General features: G+C 35.3%; 1 protein-coding gene across 1 annotated transcript; it reads left to right on the top strand.

The window, feature by feature from the left end:
- Window positions 1–12473: 12473 nt before the first annotated feature.
- Window positions 12474–13810, top strand: LOC139843861 (plasmodesmata-located protein 2-like; the record flags this gene model as incomplete). Its single annotated transcript, XM_071834034.1, has 2 exons — window positions 12474–13207; window positions 13797–13810. Coding segments are annotated over exons 1-2 (705 nt in total), but the record flags the coding sequence as incomplete, so codon positions are not given.
- Window positions 13811–15981: the final 2171 nt, after the last annotated feature.

The raw sequence follows: 15981 nt of genomic DNA, 5'->3' as shown, positions 1-15981 counted from the left end.
AAAGTTTGAATATGATTATTACCTTGTATTAGAATGATAACCTACTGAAAGAAACAAAGATTTCTTGAGGTTGGATGATCACCTTACAAGATTGGAAGTGAGCTAGCAAACTTGAAAGTATTCTTGATTTTATGAAACTAGAACTTTTGGAATTTATGAAGAACACTTAGAACTTGAAGATAGAACTTGAGAGAGTTCAATTAGATGAAGAAAATTGAAGAATGAAAGTGTTTGTAGGTGTTTTTGGTCGTTGGTGTATGGATTAGATATAAAGGATATGTAATTTTGTTTTCATGTAAATAAGTCATGAATGATTACTCATATTTTTGTAATCTTATGAGATATTTTATGCTAGTTGCCAAATGATGGTTCCCACATGTGTTAGGTGACTCACATGGGCTGCTAAGAGCTGATCATTGGAGTGTATATACCAATAGTACATACATCTAAAAGCTGTGTATTGTACGAGTACGAATACGGGTGCATACGAGTAGAATTGTTGATGAAACTGAACGAGAATGTAATTGTAAGCATTTTTGTTAAGTAGAAGTATTTTGATAAGTGTATTGAAGTCTTTCAAAAGTGTATAAATACATATTAAAACACTACATGTATATACATTTTAACTGAGTCGTTAAGTCATCGTTAGTCGTTACATGTAAGTGTTGTTTTGAAACCTTTAGGTTAACGATCTTGTTAAATGTTGTTAACCCAATGTTTATAATAACAAAAGAGATTTTAAATTATTATATTATCATGATATTATGATGTACGAATATCTCTTAATATGATATATATACATTAAATGTCGTTACAACGATAAACGTTACATATATGTCTCGTTTCAAAATCATTAAGTTAGTAGTCTTGTTTTTACATATGTAGTTCATTGCTAATATAATTAATGATATGTTTACTTATCATAATATCATGTTAACTATATATATATAACCATATATATGTCATCATATAGTTTTTTACAAGTTTTAACGTTCGTGAATCACCGGTCAACTTGGGTGGTCAATTGTCTATATGAAACCTATTTCAATTAATCAAGTCTTAACAAGTTTGATTGCTTAACATGTTGGAAACATTTAATCATGTAAACATCAATCTCAATTAATATATATAAACATGGAAAAGTTCGGGTCACTACAGTACCTACCCGTTAAATAAATTTCGTCCCGAAATTTTAAGCTGTTGAAGGTGTTGGCGAATCTTCTGGAAATAGATGCGGGTATTTCTTCTTCATCTGATCTTCACGCTCCCAGGTGAACTCGGGTCCTCTACGAGCATTCCATCGAACCTTAACAATTGGTATCTTGTTTTGCTTAAGTCTTTTAACCTCACGATCCATTATTTCGACGGGTTCTTCGATGAATTGGAGTTTTTCGTTGATTTGGATTTCATCTAACGGAATAGTGAGATCTTCTTTAGCAAAACATTTCTTCAAATTCGAGACGTGGAAAGTGTTATGTACAGCCGCGAGTTGTTGAGGTAACTCAAGTCGGTAAGCTACTGGTCCGACACGATCAATAATCTTGAATGGTCCAATATACCTTGGATTTAATTTCCCTCGTTTACCAAATCGAACAACGCCTTTCCAAGGTGAAACTTTAAGCATGACCATCTCTCCAATTTCAAATTCTATATCTTTTCTTTTAATGTCAGCGTAGCTCTTTTGTCGACTTTGGGCGGTTTTCAACCGTTGTTGAATTTGGATGATCTTCTCGGTAGTTTCTTGTATAATCTCCGGACCCGTAATCTGTCTATCCCCCACCTCACTCCAACAAATCGGAGACCTGCACTTTCTACCATAAAGTGCTTCAAACGGCGCCATCTCAATGCTTGAATGGTAGCTGTTGTTGTAGGAAAATTCTGCTAACGGTAGATGTCGATCCCAACTGTTTCCGAAATCAATAACACATGCTCGTAGCATGTCTTCAAGCGTTTGTATCGTCCTTTCGCTCTGCCCATCAGTTTGTGGATGATAGGCAGTACTCATGTCTAGACGAGTTCCTAATGCTTGCTGTAATGTCTGCCAGAATCTTGAAATAAATCTGCCATCCCTATCAGAGATAATAGAGATTGGTATTCCATGTCTGGAGACGACTTCCTTCAAATACAGTCGTGCTAACTTCTCCATCTTGTCATCTTCTCTTATTGGTAGGAAGTGTGCTGATTTGGTGAGACGATCAACTATTACCCAAATAGTATCAAAACCACTTGCAGTCCTTGGCAATTTAGTGATGAAATCCATGGTAATGTTTTCCCATTTCCATTCCGGGATTTCGGGTTGTTGAAGTAGACCTGATGGTTTCTGATGCTCAGCTTTGACCTTAGAACACGTCAAACATTCTCCTACGTATTTAGCAACATCGGCTTTCATACCCGGCCACCAAAAATGTTTCTTGAGATCCTTGTACATCTTCCCCGTTCCAGGATGTATTGAGTATCTGGTTTTATGAGCTTCTCTAAGTACCATTTCTCTCATATCTCCAAATTTTGGTACCCAAATCCTTTCAGCCCTATACCGGGTTCCGTCTTCCCGAATATTAAGATGCTTCTCCGATCCTTTGGGTATTTCATCCTTTAAATTTCCCTCTTTTAAAACTCCTTGTTGCGCCTCCTTTATTTGAGTAGTAATGTTATTATGAATCATTATATTCATAGATTTTACTCGAATGGGTTCTCTATCCTTCCTGCTCAAGGCATCGGCTACCACATTTGCCTTCCCCGGGTGGTAACGAATCTCAAAATCGTAATCATTCAATAATTCAATCCACCTACGCTGCCTCATATTCAGTTGTTTCTGATTAAATATGTGTTGAAGACTTTTGTGGTCGGTATATATAATACTTTTGACCCCATATAAGTAGTGCCTCCAAGTCTTTAATGCAAAAACAACCGCGCCTAATTCCAAATCATGCGTCGTATAATTTTGTTCGTGAATCTTCAATTGTCTAGACGCATAAGCAATCACCTTCGTTCGTTGCATTAATACACAACCGAGACCTTGCTTTGATGCGTCACAATAAATCACAAAATCATCATTCCCTTCAGGCAATGACAATATAGGTGCCGTAGTTAGCTTTTTCTTCAATAACTGAAACGCTTTCTCTTGTTCATCATTCCATTCAAATTTCTTCCCTTTATGCGTTAATGCAGTCAAGGGTTTTGCTATTCTGGAAAAGTCTTGGATGAACCTTCTGTAGTAACCAGCTAGTCCTAAAAACTGGCGTATGTGTTTCGGAGTTTTCGGGGTTTCCCACTTTTCAACAGTTTCTATCTTTGCCGGATCCACCTTAATACCTTCTTTGTTCACTATGTGACCGAGGAATTGAACTTCTTCCAACCAAAATGCACACTTTGAAAACTTAGCGTACAATTCTTCCTTCCTCAATACTTCTAATACCTTTCTCAAATGTTCACCGTGTTCTTGGTCATTCTTTGAGTAAATAAGTATGTCATCAATGAAAACAATGACAAACTTGTCAAGGTATGGTCCACACACTCGGTTCATAAGGTCCATGAACACAGCTGGTGCATTAGTTAAACCAAACGGCATGACCATAAACTCGTAATGACCGTAACGTGTTCTGAAAGCAGTCTTTGGAATATCATCTTCTTTCACCCGCATTTGATGATACCCGGAACGTAAGTCAATCTTTGAATAAACAGACGAGCCTTGTAGTTGATCAAATAAGTCGTCGATTCTCGGTAGTGGGTAGCGGTTCTTGATGGTAAGTTTGTTCAACTCTCGGTAGTCGATACACAACCTGAATGTACCATCTTTCTTCTTGACAAACAAAACAGGAGCTCCCCACGGTGATGTGCTTGGTCGAATGAAACCACGCTCTAAAAGTTCTTGTAATTGGCTTTGCAGTTCTTTCATCTCGCTGGGTGCGAGTCTGTAAGGAGCACGAGCTATTGGTGCAGCTCCTGGTACAAGATCTATTTGAAATTCAACGGATCGATGTGGGGGTAATCCCGGTAATTCTTTCGGAAATACATCGGGAAATTCTTTTACAATGGGAACATCATTGATGCTCTTTTCTTCAGTTTGTACTTTCTCGACGTGTGCTAGAACAGCATAGCAACCTTTTCTTATTAGTTTTTGTGCCTTCAAATTACTAATAAGATGTAGGTTCGTGTTGCCCTTTTCTCCGTACACCATTAAGGGTTTTCCTTTTTCTCGTATAATGCGAATTGCATTTTTGTAACAAACGATCTCCGCTTTCACTTCTTTCAACCAGTCCATACCGATTATCACATCAAAACTCCCTAACTCTACTGGTATCAAATCAATCTTAAATGTTTCGCTAACCAGTTTAATTTCTCGATTCCGACATATATTATCTGCTGAAATTAATTTACCATTTGCTAATTCGAGTAAAAATTTACTATCCAAAGGCGTCAATGGACAACTTAATTTAGCACAAAAATCTCTACTCATATAGCTTCTATCCGCACCCGAATCAAATAAAACGTAAGCAGATTTATTGTCAATAAGAAACGTACCCGTAACAAGCTCCGGGTCTTCCTGTGCCTCTACCGCATTAATATTGAAAACTCTTCCACGGCCTTGTCCATTCGTGTTCTCCTGGTTCGGGCAATTTCTAATAATGTGGCCTGGTTTTCCACATTTATAACAAACTACATTGGCATAACTTGCTCCGACACTACTTGCTCCGCCATTACTCGTTCCGACACCATTTGTTCCTTTTGTTCTATTAACCCCTGGTCCGTAGACCTCACACTTCGCCGCGCTATGACCATTTCTTTTACACTTGTTGCAAAATTTGGTGCAGAACCCCGAGTGATTCTTTTCACACCTTTGGCATAGTTGCTTCTGATTGTTGTTGTTGTTGCGGTTATTATTGTTGTTGGGATGATTGTTGTAGTTGCTGTTGTTGTTGTTGTTGTTGTTGTTGGGCCGTTTGTTGTAGTTGCGATTGATGTTGCGATTGTTGGGATAATTGTTGCGATTATTGTTGTAATTGCTGTTGTTGTTGTATTGGTGATTCTTATCACCGTTTTCCTCCCACTTTCTTTTGACTTGCTTCACATTGGCCTCTTCAGCAGTCTGTTCTTTAATTCTTTCTTCAATCTGGTTCACTAGTTTGTGAGCCATTCTACATGCCTGTTGTATGGAGGCGGGCTCGTGTGAACTTATATCTTCTTGGATTCTTTCCGGTAATCCTTTCACAAACGCGTCGATCTTCTCTTCCTCATCTTCGAATGCTCCCGGACACAATAGGCACAATTCTGTGAATCGTCTTTCGTACGTGGTAATATCAAATCCTTGGGTTCGTAACCCTCTAAGTTCTGTCTTGAGCTTATTGACCTCGGTTCTGGGACGGTACTTCTCGTTCATCAAGTGCTTGAATGCTGACCACGGTAGTGCGTACGCATCGTCTTGTCCCACGTGCTCTAGATAGGTATTCCACCATGTTAACGCAGAACCTGTGAAGGTATGTGTAGCGTACTTCACTTTGTCCTCTTCAGTACACTTACTTATGGCAAACACCGATTCAACCTTCTCGGTCCACCGTTTCAATCCGATCGGTCCTTCGGTTCCATCAAATTCCAAAGGTTTGCAGGCAGTGAATTCTTTGTAGGTGCATCCTACACGATTTCCTGTACTGCTAGATCCAAGGTTATTGTTGGTATGTAGCGCAGCCTGTACTGCGGCTATGTTTGAAGCTAGAAAAGTACGGAATTCCTCTTCATTCATATTCACGGTGTGTCGAGTAGTCGGTGCCATTTCCTTCAAAATAGTTAAATGGAACAAGTTAATCATACAGAATATTAAGAGTAGTTAATAGTATTTCGTAGCATAATATGAACTCATTTATAAAAGCTTTTTCTTCATATTAGCGTTTTATAAGTTTAAATTCGGGTAGTACCTACCCGTTAAGTTCATACTTAGTAGCTAATATACAATTCAACTACTACAATTCTATATGAAAAACTGATTATAATAATATTTCGCGTTCAAACTTTTATACAATATTTTACAAACTTACAATACCGCTTATTTTACATAAAGCATGAAATATAGCACACAATAACTTTGATACAAGATAGTTGTGAAGACAATTCTAGCTAGTACACAAGTCGTTCAGCAAAGGCAATAAATACACGTAATTCATACGTCCAGAAACAAGTCATGCATTCTGGTTTTACTAGGACTACTTCCCATCCTTGGTCTTGTGCAACATAACCGTTATGGCCGTTGATAAGACAGCGTGTTGTAACGTCATCAAAGGGACGAGGGTTACGTAATGTCCAACAGTCCCGTAATAATCTAAAAACCTCATTTCTTACCCCAATTACCGACTCCGTCACTTGTGGAAACGTTTTGTTTAATAGTTGTAGCCCGATGTTCTTGTTCTCACTTTGGTGAGAAGCGAACATTACTAATCCGTAAGCATAACATGCTTCTTTATGTTGCATGTTAGCCGCTTTTTCTAAATCACGAAGTCCAATATTCGGATATATTGAGTCAAAATAATTTCTTAACCCGTTGCGTAAAATAGCATTTGGGTTCCCCGCAATATATGCGTCAAAGTAAACACATCGTAACTTATGGGTTTCCCAATGTGATATCCCCCATCTTTCAAACGAAAGTCTCTTATAAACCAAGACATTCTTGGAACGTTCTTCGAATGTCTTACAAACTGATCTCGCCTTAAATAGTTGTGCCGAAGAATTCTGGCCGACTCTAGACAAGATTTCATCAATCATGTCTCCGGGTAGGTCTCTTAAAATATTGGGTTGTCTATCCATTTTGTATTTTTAAACTGTAAAATAGACAAGAGTTAGATTCATAAAAAAAAAATACTTATTAATACAAGCAATTTTTACATATATCATAAAGCATAAGAACACTATATTCCATATATTACACCACACGAATACAACTATCTTATTCCGACTCGCTCGTTTCTTCTTCTTTGGTTTTGGTTCGTTTTGCCAAGTTTCTAGGGATATATGATGTTCCCCTAATACGAACCGTCGTTGTCCACATTGGTTTAGAAAAACCTGGTGGTTTAGAGGTTCCCGGGTCATTGTTACAACTTAAGGACTTCGGGGGTTGACGATACATATAAAGTTCATCGGGGTTGGAATTAGATTTCTCTATTTTTATGCCCTTTCCCTTATTATTTTCTTTTGCCTTTTTAAATTCAGTTGGGGTAATTTCTATAACATCATCGGAATTCTCGTCGGAATCCGATTCATCGGAGAATTGGTAATCCTCCCAATATTTTGCTTCCTTGGCGGAAACACCATTGACCATAATTAACTTTGGTCTGTTGGTTGAGGATTTTCTTTTACTTAACCGTTTTATTATTTCCCCCACCGGTTCTATTTCTTCATCCGGTTCCGATTCTTCTTCCGGTTCCGATTCTTCTTCCGGTTCCGACTCTTCTTCTGGTTCCTCTTCGGGAACTTGTGAATCAGTCCACAAATTATTCCAATTTACATTTGACTCTTCATTATTATTAGGTGAGTCAATGGGACTTGTTCTAGAGGTAGACATCTATCACATAATATCAAACACGTTAAGAGATTAATATATCACATAATATTCATATGTTAAAAATATATAGTTTCCAACAAAAATGTTAAGCAATCATTTTTAAAGAAAACACGGTCGAAGTCCAGACTCACTAATGCATCCTAACAAACTCGATAAGACACACTAATGCAAATTTTCTGGTTCTCTAAGACCAACGCTCGGATACCAACTGAAATGTCCCGTTCTTATTGATTAAAAACGTTCCATATTAATTGATTTCGTTGCGAGGTTTTGACCTCTATATGAGACGTTTTTCAAAGACTGCATTCATTTTAAAACAAACCATAACCTTTATTTCATCAATAAAGGTTTAAAAAGCTTTACGTAGATTATCAAATAATGATAATCTAAAATATCCTGTTTACACACGACCATTACATAATGGTTTACAATACAAATATGTTACAACAAAATAAGTTTCTTGAATGCAGTTTTTACACAATATCGTACAAGCATGGACTCCAAATCTTGTCCTTATTTTAGTATGCAACAGCGGAAGCTCTTAATATTCACCTGAGAATAAACATGCTTTAAACGTCAACAAAAATGTTGGTGAGTTATAGGTTTAACCTATATATATCAAATCGTAACAATAGACCACAAGATTTCATATTTCAATACACATCCCATACATAGAGATAAAAATCATTCATATGGTGAACACCTGGTAACCGACAATAACAAGATGCATATATAAGAATATCCCCATCATTCCGGGACACCCTTCGGATATGATATAAATTTCGAAGTACTAAAGCATCCGGTACTTTGGATGGGGTTTGTTAGGCCCAATAGATCTATCTTTAGGATTCGCGTCAATTAGGGTATCTGTTCCCTAATTCTTAGATTACCAGACTTAAAAAAAAGGGGCATATTCGATTTCGATATTTCAACCATAGAATGTAGTTTCACGTACTTGTGTCTATTTTGTAAATCATTTATAAAACCTGCATGTATTCTCATCCCAAAAATATTAGATTTTAAAAGTGGGACTATAACTCACTTTCACAGATTTTTACTTCGTCGGGAAGTAAGACTTGGCCACTGGTTGATTCACGAACCTATAACAATATATACATATATATCAAAGTATGTTCAAAATATATTTACAACACTTTTAATATATTTTGATGTTTTAAGTTTATTAAGTCAGCTGTCCTCGTTAGTAACCTACAACTAGTTGTCCACAGTTAGATGTACAGAAATAAATCGATAAATATTATCTTGAATCAATCCACGACCCAGTGTATACGTATCTCAGTATTGATCACAACTCAAACTATATATATTTTGGAATCAACCTCAACCCTGTATAGCTAACTCCAACATTCACATATAGAGTGTCTATGGTTGTTCCGAAATATATATAGATGTGTCGACATGATAGGTCGAAACATTGTATACGTGTCTATGGTATCTCAAGATTACATAATATATAATACAAGTTGATTAAGTTATGGTTGGAATAGATTTGTTACCAATTTTCACGTAGCTAAAATGAGAAAAATTATCCAATCTTGTTTTACCCATAACTTCTTCATTTTAAATCCGTTTTGAGTGAATCAAATTGCTATGGTTTCATATTGAACTCTATTTTATGAATCTAAACAAAAAAAGTATAGGTTTCTAGTCGGAAAAATAAGTTACAAGTCGTTTTTGTAAAGGTAGTCATTTCAGTCGAAAGAACGACGTCTAGATGACCATTTTAGAAAACATACTTCCACTTTGAGTTTAACCATAATTTTTGGATATAGTTTCATGTTCATAATAAAAATCATTTTCTCAGAATAACAACTTTTAAATCAAAGTTTATCATAGTTTTTAATTAACTAACCCAAAACAGCCCGCGGTGTTACTACGAAGGCGTAAATCCGGTTTTACGGTGTTTTTCGTGTTTCCAGGTTTTAAATCATTAAGTTAGCATATCATATAGATATAGAACATGTGTTTAGTTGATTTTAAAAGTCAAGTTAGAAGGATTAACTTTTGTTTGCGAACAAGTTTAGAATTAACTAAACTATGTTCTAGTGATTACAAGTTTAAACCTTCGAATAAGATAGCTTTATATGTATGAATCGAATGATGTTATGAACATCATTACTACCTTAAGTTCCTTGGATGAACCTACTGGAAAAGAGAAAAATGGATCTAGCTTCAATGGATCCTTGGATGGCTCAAAGTTCTTGAAGCAAAATCATGACACGAAAACAAGTTCAAGTAAGATCATCACTTGAAATAAGATTGTTATAGTTATAGAAATTGAACCAAAGTTTGAATATGATTATTACCTTGTATTAGAATGATAACCTACTGTAAGAAACAAAGATTTTTTGAGGTTGGATGATCACCTTACAAGATTGGAAGTGAGCTAGCAAACTTGAAAGTATTCTTGATTTTATGAAACTAGAACTTTTGGAATTTATGAAGAACACTTAGAACTTGAAGATAGAACTTGAGAGAGTTCAATTAGATGAAGAAAATTGAAGAATGAAAGTGTTTGTAGGTGTTTTTGGTCGTTGGTGTATGGATTAGATATAAAGGATATGTAATTTTGTTTTCATGTAAATAAGTCATGAATGATTACTCATATTTTTGTAATCTTATGAGATATTTCATGCTAGTTGCCAAATGATGGTTCCCACATGTGTTAGGTGACTCACATGGGCTGCTAAGAGCTGATCATTGGAGTGTATATACCAATAGTACATACATCTAAAAGCTGTGTATTGTACGAGTACGAATACGGGTGCATACGAGTAGAATTGTTGATGAAACTGAACGAGAATGTAATTGTAAGCATTTTTGTTAAGTAGAAGTATTTTGATAAGTGTATTGAAGTCTTTCAAAAGTGTATAAATACATATTAAAACACTACATGTATATACATTTTAACTGAGTCGTTAAGTCATCGTTAGTCGTTACATGTAAGTGTTGTTTTGAAACCTTTAGGTTAACGATCTTGTTAAATGTTGTTAACCCAATGTTTATAATAACAAAAGAGATTTTAAATTATTATATTATCATGATATTATGATGTACGAATATCTCTTAATATGATATATATACATTAAATGTCGTTACAACGATAAACGTTACATATATGTCTCGTTTCAAAATCATTAAGTTAGTAGTCTTGTTTTTACATATGTAGTTCATTGCTAATATAATTAATGATATGTTTACTTATCATAATATCATGTTAACTATATATATATAACCATATATATGTCATCATATAGTTTTTTACAAGTTTTAACGTTCGTGAATCACCGGTCAACTTGGGTGGTCAATTGTCTATATGAAACCTATTTCAATTAATCAAGTCTTAACAAGTTTGATTGCTTAACATGTTGGAAACATTTAATCATGTAAACATCAATCTCAATTAATATATATAAACATGGAAAAGTTCGGGTCACTACACCCAATACTTTATTCTGGAGACAAGTTATGCACCTTATTCCCAAGACTTTTCAAGCTGGAAACAAGAATTGAGGCTACAATTAAAGTTAAAATCAATGCGGATGGTCGCGGGCAATGGGAATGGAAAAGGACTCCGACTGGCCGCACAAACCAAGTATTGGATGATCTCTCTAAATTGTTAACTGATCTCTCTATTGATAGAAGCAAAAAAGACTCGTGGAGATTGAAGATGGTAAGTATACTGTTAAAAAATTATCGCGTAGTATTGAAGATAAATAGTTTGTGTCTAATACTTTTGCACAAAGCACCCTTCGTAACCCTTTAGTTCAAAAAAAAAAAGTTGAATTGTTCGTGTGGAGAGCTTTAAAACATATACTACCAGTTAGAATGAAACTTGACAAATGAGGTATTGATTTAAATGGTGTTTGTTTTCCCCTTTGTGATGACAGATTGGAAACAATCGAACACACTCTAATCTTTTGTAAATATGTGTATGAAAACTTGGATCTTATGTGAACCTTATCATCAACCATATATTCCGAGGCCAGTCTTCATCAGAACATAATTTAATGGGGTCTTGATTTTTTTTTTTTTTTTTTGTACTAAATATATTTGAATGTTATTTTTGTGATAGTTACTTTCAAAAAACTAAATATTTGAAAATTATATGGGGTCCGAGTAGTTAAATTTAGTGGTGACCTATACAATTTAAAAGAAAAACAATCAATCTAAAAAATATACGGGGTCCTTCAGTTAAATGTAGTGATGCCGTGTACAATTTAAAGGGTATTTTCTACTAAAAAAACTTCAAACAAGTGGTGTCTCATGACCTCACGGGGTTGTTACTAAACTCGCCACTGGTCTCCACGCATAAATTCTGCCAATGGTGCGATTCTATGGCAAGTCATGGAATGGATTTGTGGGTATTTGCTTTGGAAGAATCGTAATGCAAAAGTTTTTGGTGGCAAAGGTTGGACTACTCCGGGCGCTCCTAACGAAATCAAAGTGTGTTCTTTCGAGTGGATATCAAAAAGATATAAATACAAAAAGATCGAGTGGAACACGTGACTTACGAATCCAAGCATGTACATAATATAGCCTGTTGGGGTGTGTTGCCATCACTACAGCTCCTCCCAAGTAGTTTCTGTTATTGTAATTTAATTTTGTATGTACACAGGGGCTAGCCTTCGAGTGGGCATAGCTGCATGTTTGGGTTTGGGTTGTTTTCTTTCATGCCTATTGCTCCTGTTTGTTTTATTCTAGAGTTTTAATTTTAATAAAATTTTACTTTAATAAAAAAAAAAAAAAACGTATTTTTTTGGCTCTCTTTAAACGGACCAAACCTAGAAATATTTACAAACTTTAGCAACCAAAAAAGTCCAAAATCATGCGTAATTTTTAAATACAAATCATTACCCCCTTTCATTTCATATTCTCACTACACCATCTTCCCAAAACCCCCTCAACAAGAAACACCTCCAATTTACAAAATTACCAATTCACCCCAAATGACTTCTCCGGAAAACCACCTCCTCCACGTCATCATCATCCTCTACCTCCTCCTCCATTCCACCACCGCCACGTCAGACCTAACAACCTTAATCTACAAAGGCTGTGCAAATCAAAACTTCCAAAACCCACTTTCATCACAACATTTAAAATCCCTCTATACATCCCTATTATCCCAATCATCCACCACCAATTTCTACAAAACCACCGTCAACACCGTCACCGGACTCTACCAATGCCGGTCCGACTTATCAAATTCCGACTGCGACACGTGCGTAAAATCGCTCCCTGAAACCATCTCCCGCGTGTGCAACACAAACACCATGGCAGCTCGGGTACAGTTAGTTGGTTGTTACATGCGGTACGAGGCTGTTGGGTTCCCGCAAGCTCCGGGAACTGAACTGTTGTATAAGAAATGTGGTTCGGGTCGGGTTGATGACGAGAAGTTGGATGGTGCGTTTGCGCTATTAACTAAAGGTGTTGGGAAAGGGTATTTTGCTGGTGAGTTTGAAGATGTTTATGTGTTGGGTCAATGTGATGGTGATTTGGGTGGTGGTGAATGTGTCAACTGTGTGAAAACTGCGGTGGAAATTGGACGGAGTGAGTGTCGGAGCTCTGTTTCGGGTCGGGTTTTTCTTTTCCGGTGTTTTGTTAGTTATACTTATTATCCGGATGGTGTTCCCGGGTCCGGTAAGTTTCTACTGATCGCAATAATTAATACTCCGTACTCCGTAATAAAGATAATAACGAATTAAAAATAACTATTTACTTTAATAAATAATGCTCATGATATATTGTTATATAGATATAATATTGGCCGTTAAATGTTAGAAATCAATGGCTGATATTATGTGTTTTTACTTTCCTTTTAATGCCCCTGAGAATTCTGCTCAAGGTCATAAATCATAATATAGAATTAAATGCATATAGATAGATTTATTGTAGTGATCAGGTAAGAGTTTGTTATACGTCGAAATTTTAATAAAACAAAAATAGGTTAATGTTACTAAAAGTTGTTCCCAAATTATATTACTATATTATATGATAAATTAATAACAGAAATGGTCACGTGAGGGATACAATATTCTGTAGGAGAATCAAAGTATTTATTTTGTAGAACATATGGCTGTAGCAGGATTTTGTTATAGGTAAGACCGTAAGACATATAGAGGTACACTTTTTATTCTGAAAGGTACTATAATTTAATGATGTATGATATGGATCATATCTTGTCAGATAAAGTTATTGTGTACAGTAATATGTGTTATGGTGGTGACAGGAGGTGATGGTGGTGGTGGTGGTGGTGGTGGTGGAGTACAGACAGCGGTGACGGAGATAGACAGTGGTGATAACCACGGCCGGAGCGATACGCAGAAAACAGTGGCGATTGTTTTCGGTGGCTTGGCTGGGTTAGGGATGTTAATGGCTTTATTGTTGGTTGTTAAATCAGCTTTCAAAAAGAAAAAGGAACAATACCATAACCAACACCAAAATCAAAATCAAAACCAACACTACTCCTATGGAGGTTACTATCTCTCTTTTCACTTTTTGCCTATTTTAACATATAGGTTTGCATATAGGGTGTTTGGATTGTTTAAGAAATCGTATATTGTATTATGCTGTTACAATTGGAATTTCATTTCGTGCTCTCTTAAGACTGTTTCTAACCGTGGCGTTGACATCAAAATCAAGTGAGGTACTTTTTGGTGATGTGGCAAGGTCAAGAGATGAAGTTAAATAAAGGGGAGTGTCAAATTTGAGGATTAAATTTGTGCATGAGTGATGTGGTAAAATATTATTGGTAGTTGGGTATATAATTTATTAATTAATAATATATAAAAATATGTGCTGAAATCTGATTGGCTGAAAATATTTGACACATCCGTCAACTTATCGACTGACGCCGGACGTCAAATTTTGACGCCGCGTTAGGGGCGTCAAGGGCGTCAAACTACTTGCCAACTGGGATGACGGGAGAAATCTGACGTCTGGTTAAAACAGTCTAATGTAAAGTTTTTCAGTTAAAGTCGAATTTATTTGGTCAGGGTTGACTTTTTCAGTCAAAATTGAATTTAATAGGTCAAAATAGCTAACGTTAAAGTTGGTCAATATCCGATTAGTCCCTGTAAGATCAGGACCGATTAATCACTTATTAGCAATTTTTACAACCTATTTTGACAACCTTGAATACTTTAAATGTATTAAAAGCAGTATAATTAGATAAGTGGATTTGGTCTTTCATGTACAAACTACAATGTTATGTTTTTTTTTTTTTTTTTTTTTTTTTTTGAAAGGCAAGGTTAGTTGTTAGTTGTTAGACTCGAACCCGGGTCACTCTCGAATCCATGAAACATGGATACCAATGAAGCAAGGCCTCATTGGCAACTACAATGTTTTGTAGCTCTTTTTTATTCAAGTGTAAGTTGTAACATATTTATTTATACGGAGTATATATTTATTTATGTCTTTATATGTATGTGGTAATAATACAGGTTACTGAAGAGGGAAAACTGTGTTTGGAGCTTGTGCTAAGTGGACATGAAGAAGCAGCCATTGAAGAATGTAAAGGCAAAAGGAAGATAAAGATTAAAGAACAAGAATTGCTTTGCTTTTCTTTTCTTTTCTTTTTTCAGGGGTTGGTGGGTACTAGTAACTCAAAGAGTTCTTTCTTCACTTCCAAGTTATATTGCCTTTTTAACTTTAATCAATTACTAATATGTTTTAATATATAAATATATATATATAAATGGATAGTCATTGATACACAAAAGTAATATTATTGTATTACCTAAACTTGTGATATTTTTGCTATAAATAGTCATGAATGCAAGCATTAAACTTGCACAATTTCTCACACTTACAAAGTGTTTCTTTCTTTCTCTCCATTATCATCTTTGTTCTTACACTTCATTATTAGTATTCTTAATCAAGAATCAAATCACTAAAGGTAGTTATAAGCCTACCGAATTATAACATCAAGAATCAAACCACTAAAGGTAGTTATAAGCCTACTGAATTATAACACGTTATCAGCACGATAATCTTAATACTAATTATGGTTGGCTCTGCCACCTAAATGATATATGGTCGGTTATACCACCTGAATAATATATGGTCGACACTGTCGTCTAATTATCATTTATGTTACTAACATTTATATTTCAATTATCTAACATTTATATGGTCGACACTGTCGCCTAATTATCATTTATGTTACTAACATTTATATTTCTATTATCTAACATTTATATGGCCGACACTGTCGCCTAATTATCATTTATGTTTACTAATATTTATATTTATGTTATATAACATTTATTAATGATTGCTTACATATGGTCGACACTGTCACCTACTTATCATTTATGTTATATTAAATTTATGTTTAATGTTTATATACTTATGAATATAAAGTGACTATAATTTATCATGTTGTTTGTTTTAATAGAAAATGTCGAATCTGA

This window comes from Rutidosis leptorrhynchoides, chromosome 1 (assembly GCF_046630445.1).
Source record: "Rutidosis leptorrhynchoides isolate AG116_Rl617_1_P2 chromosome 1, CSIRO_AGI_Rlap_v1, whole genome shotgun sequence".
NCBI classification, from domain to species: domain Eukaryota; kingdom Viridiplantae; phylum Streptophyta; class Magnoliopsida; order Asterales; family Asteraceae; genus Rutidosis; species Rutidosis leptorrhynchoides.
This window is presented reverse-complemented; position numbering and strand designations above follow the sequence as displayed.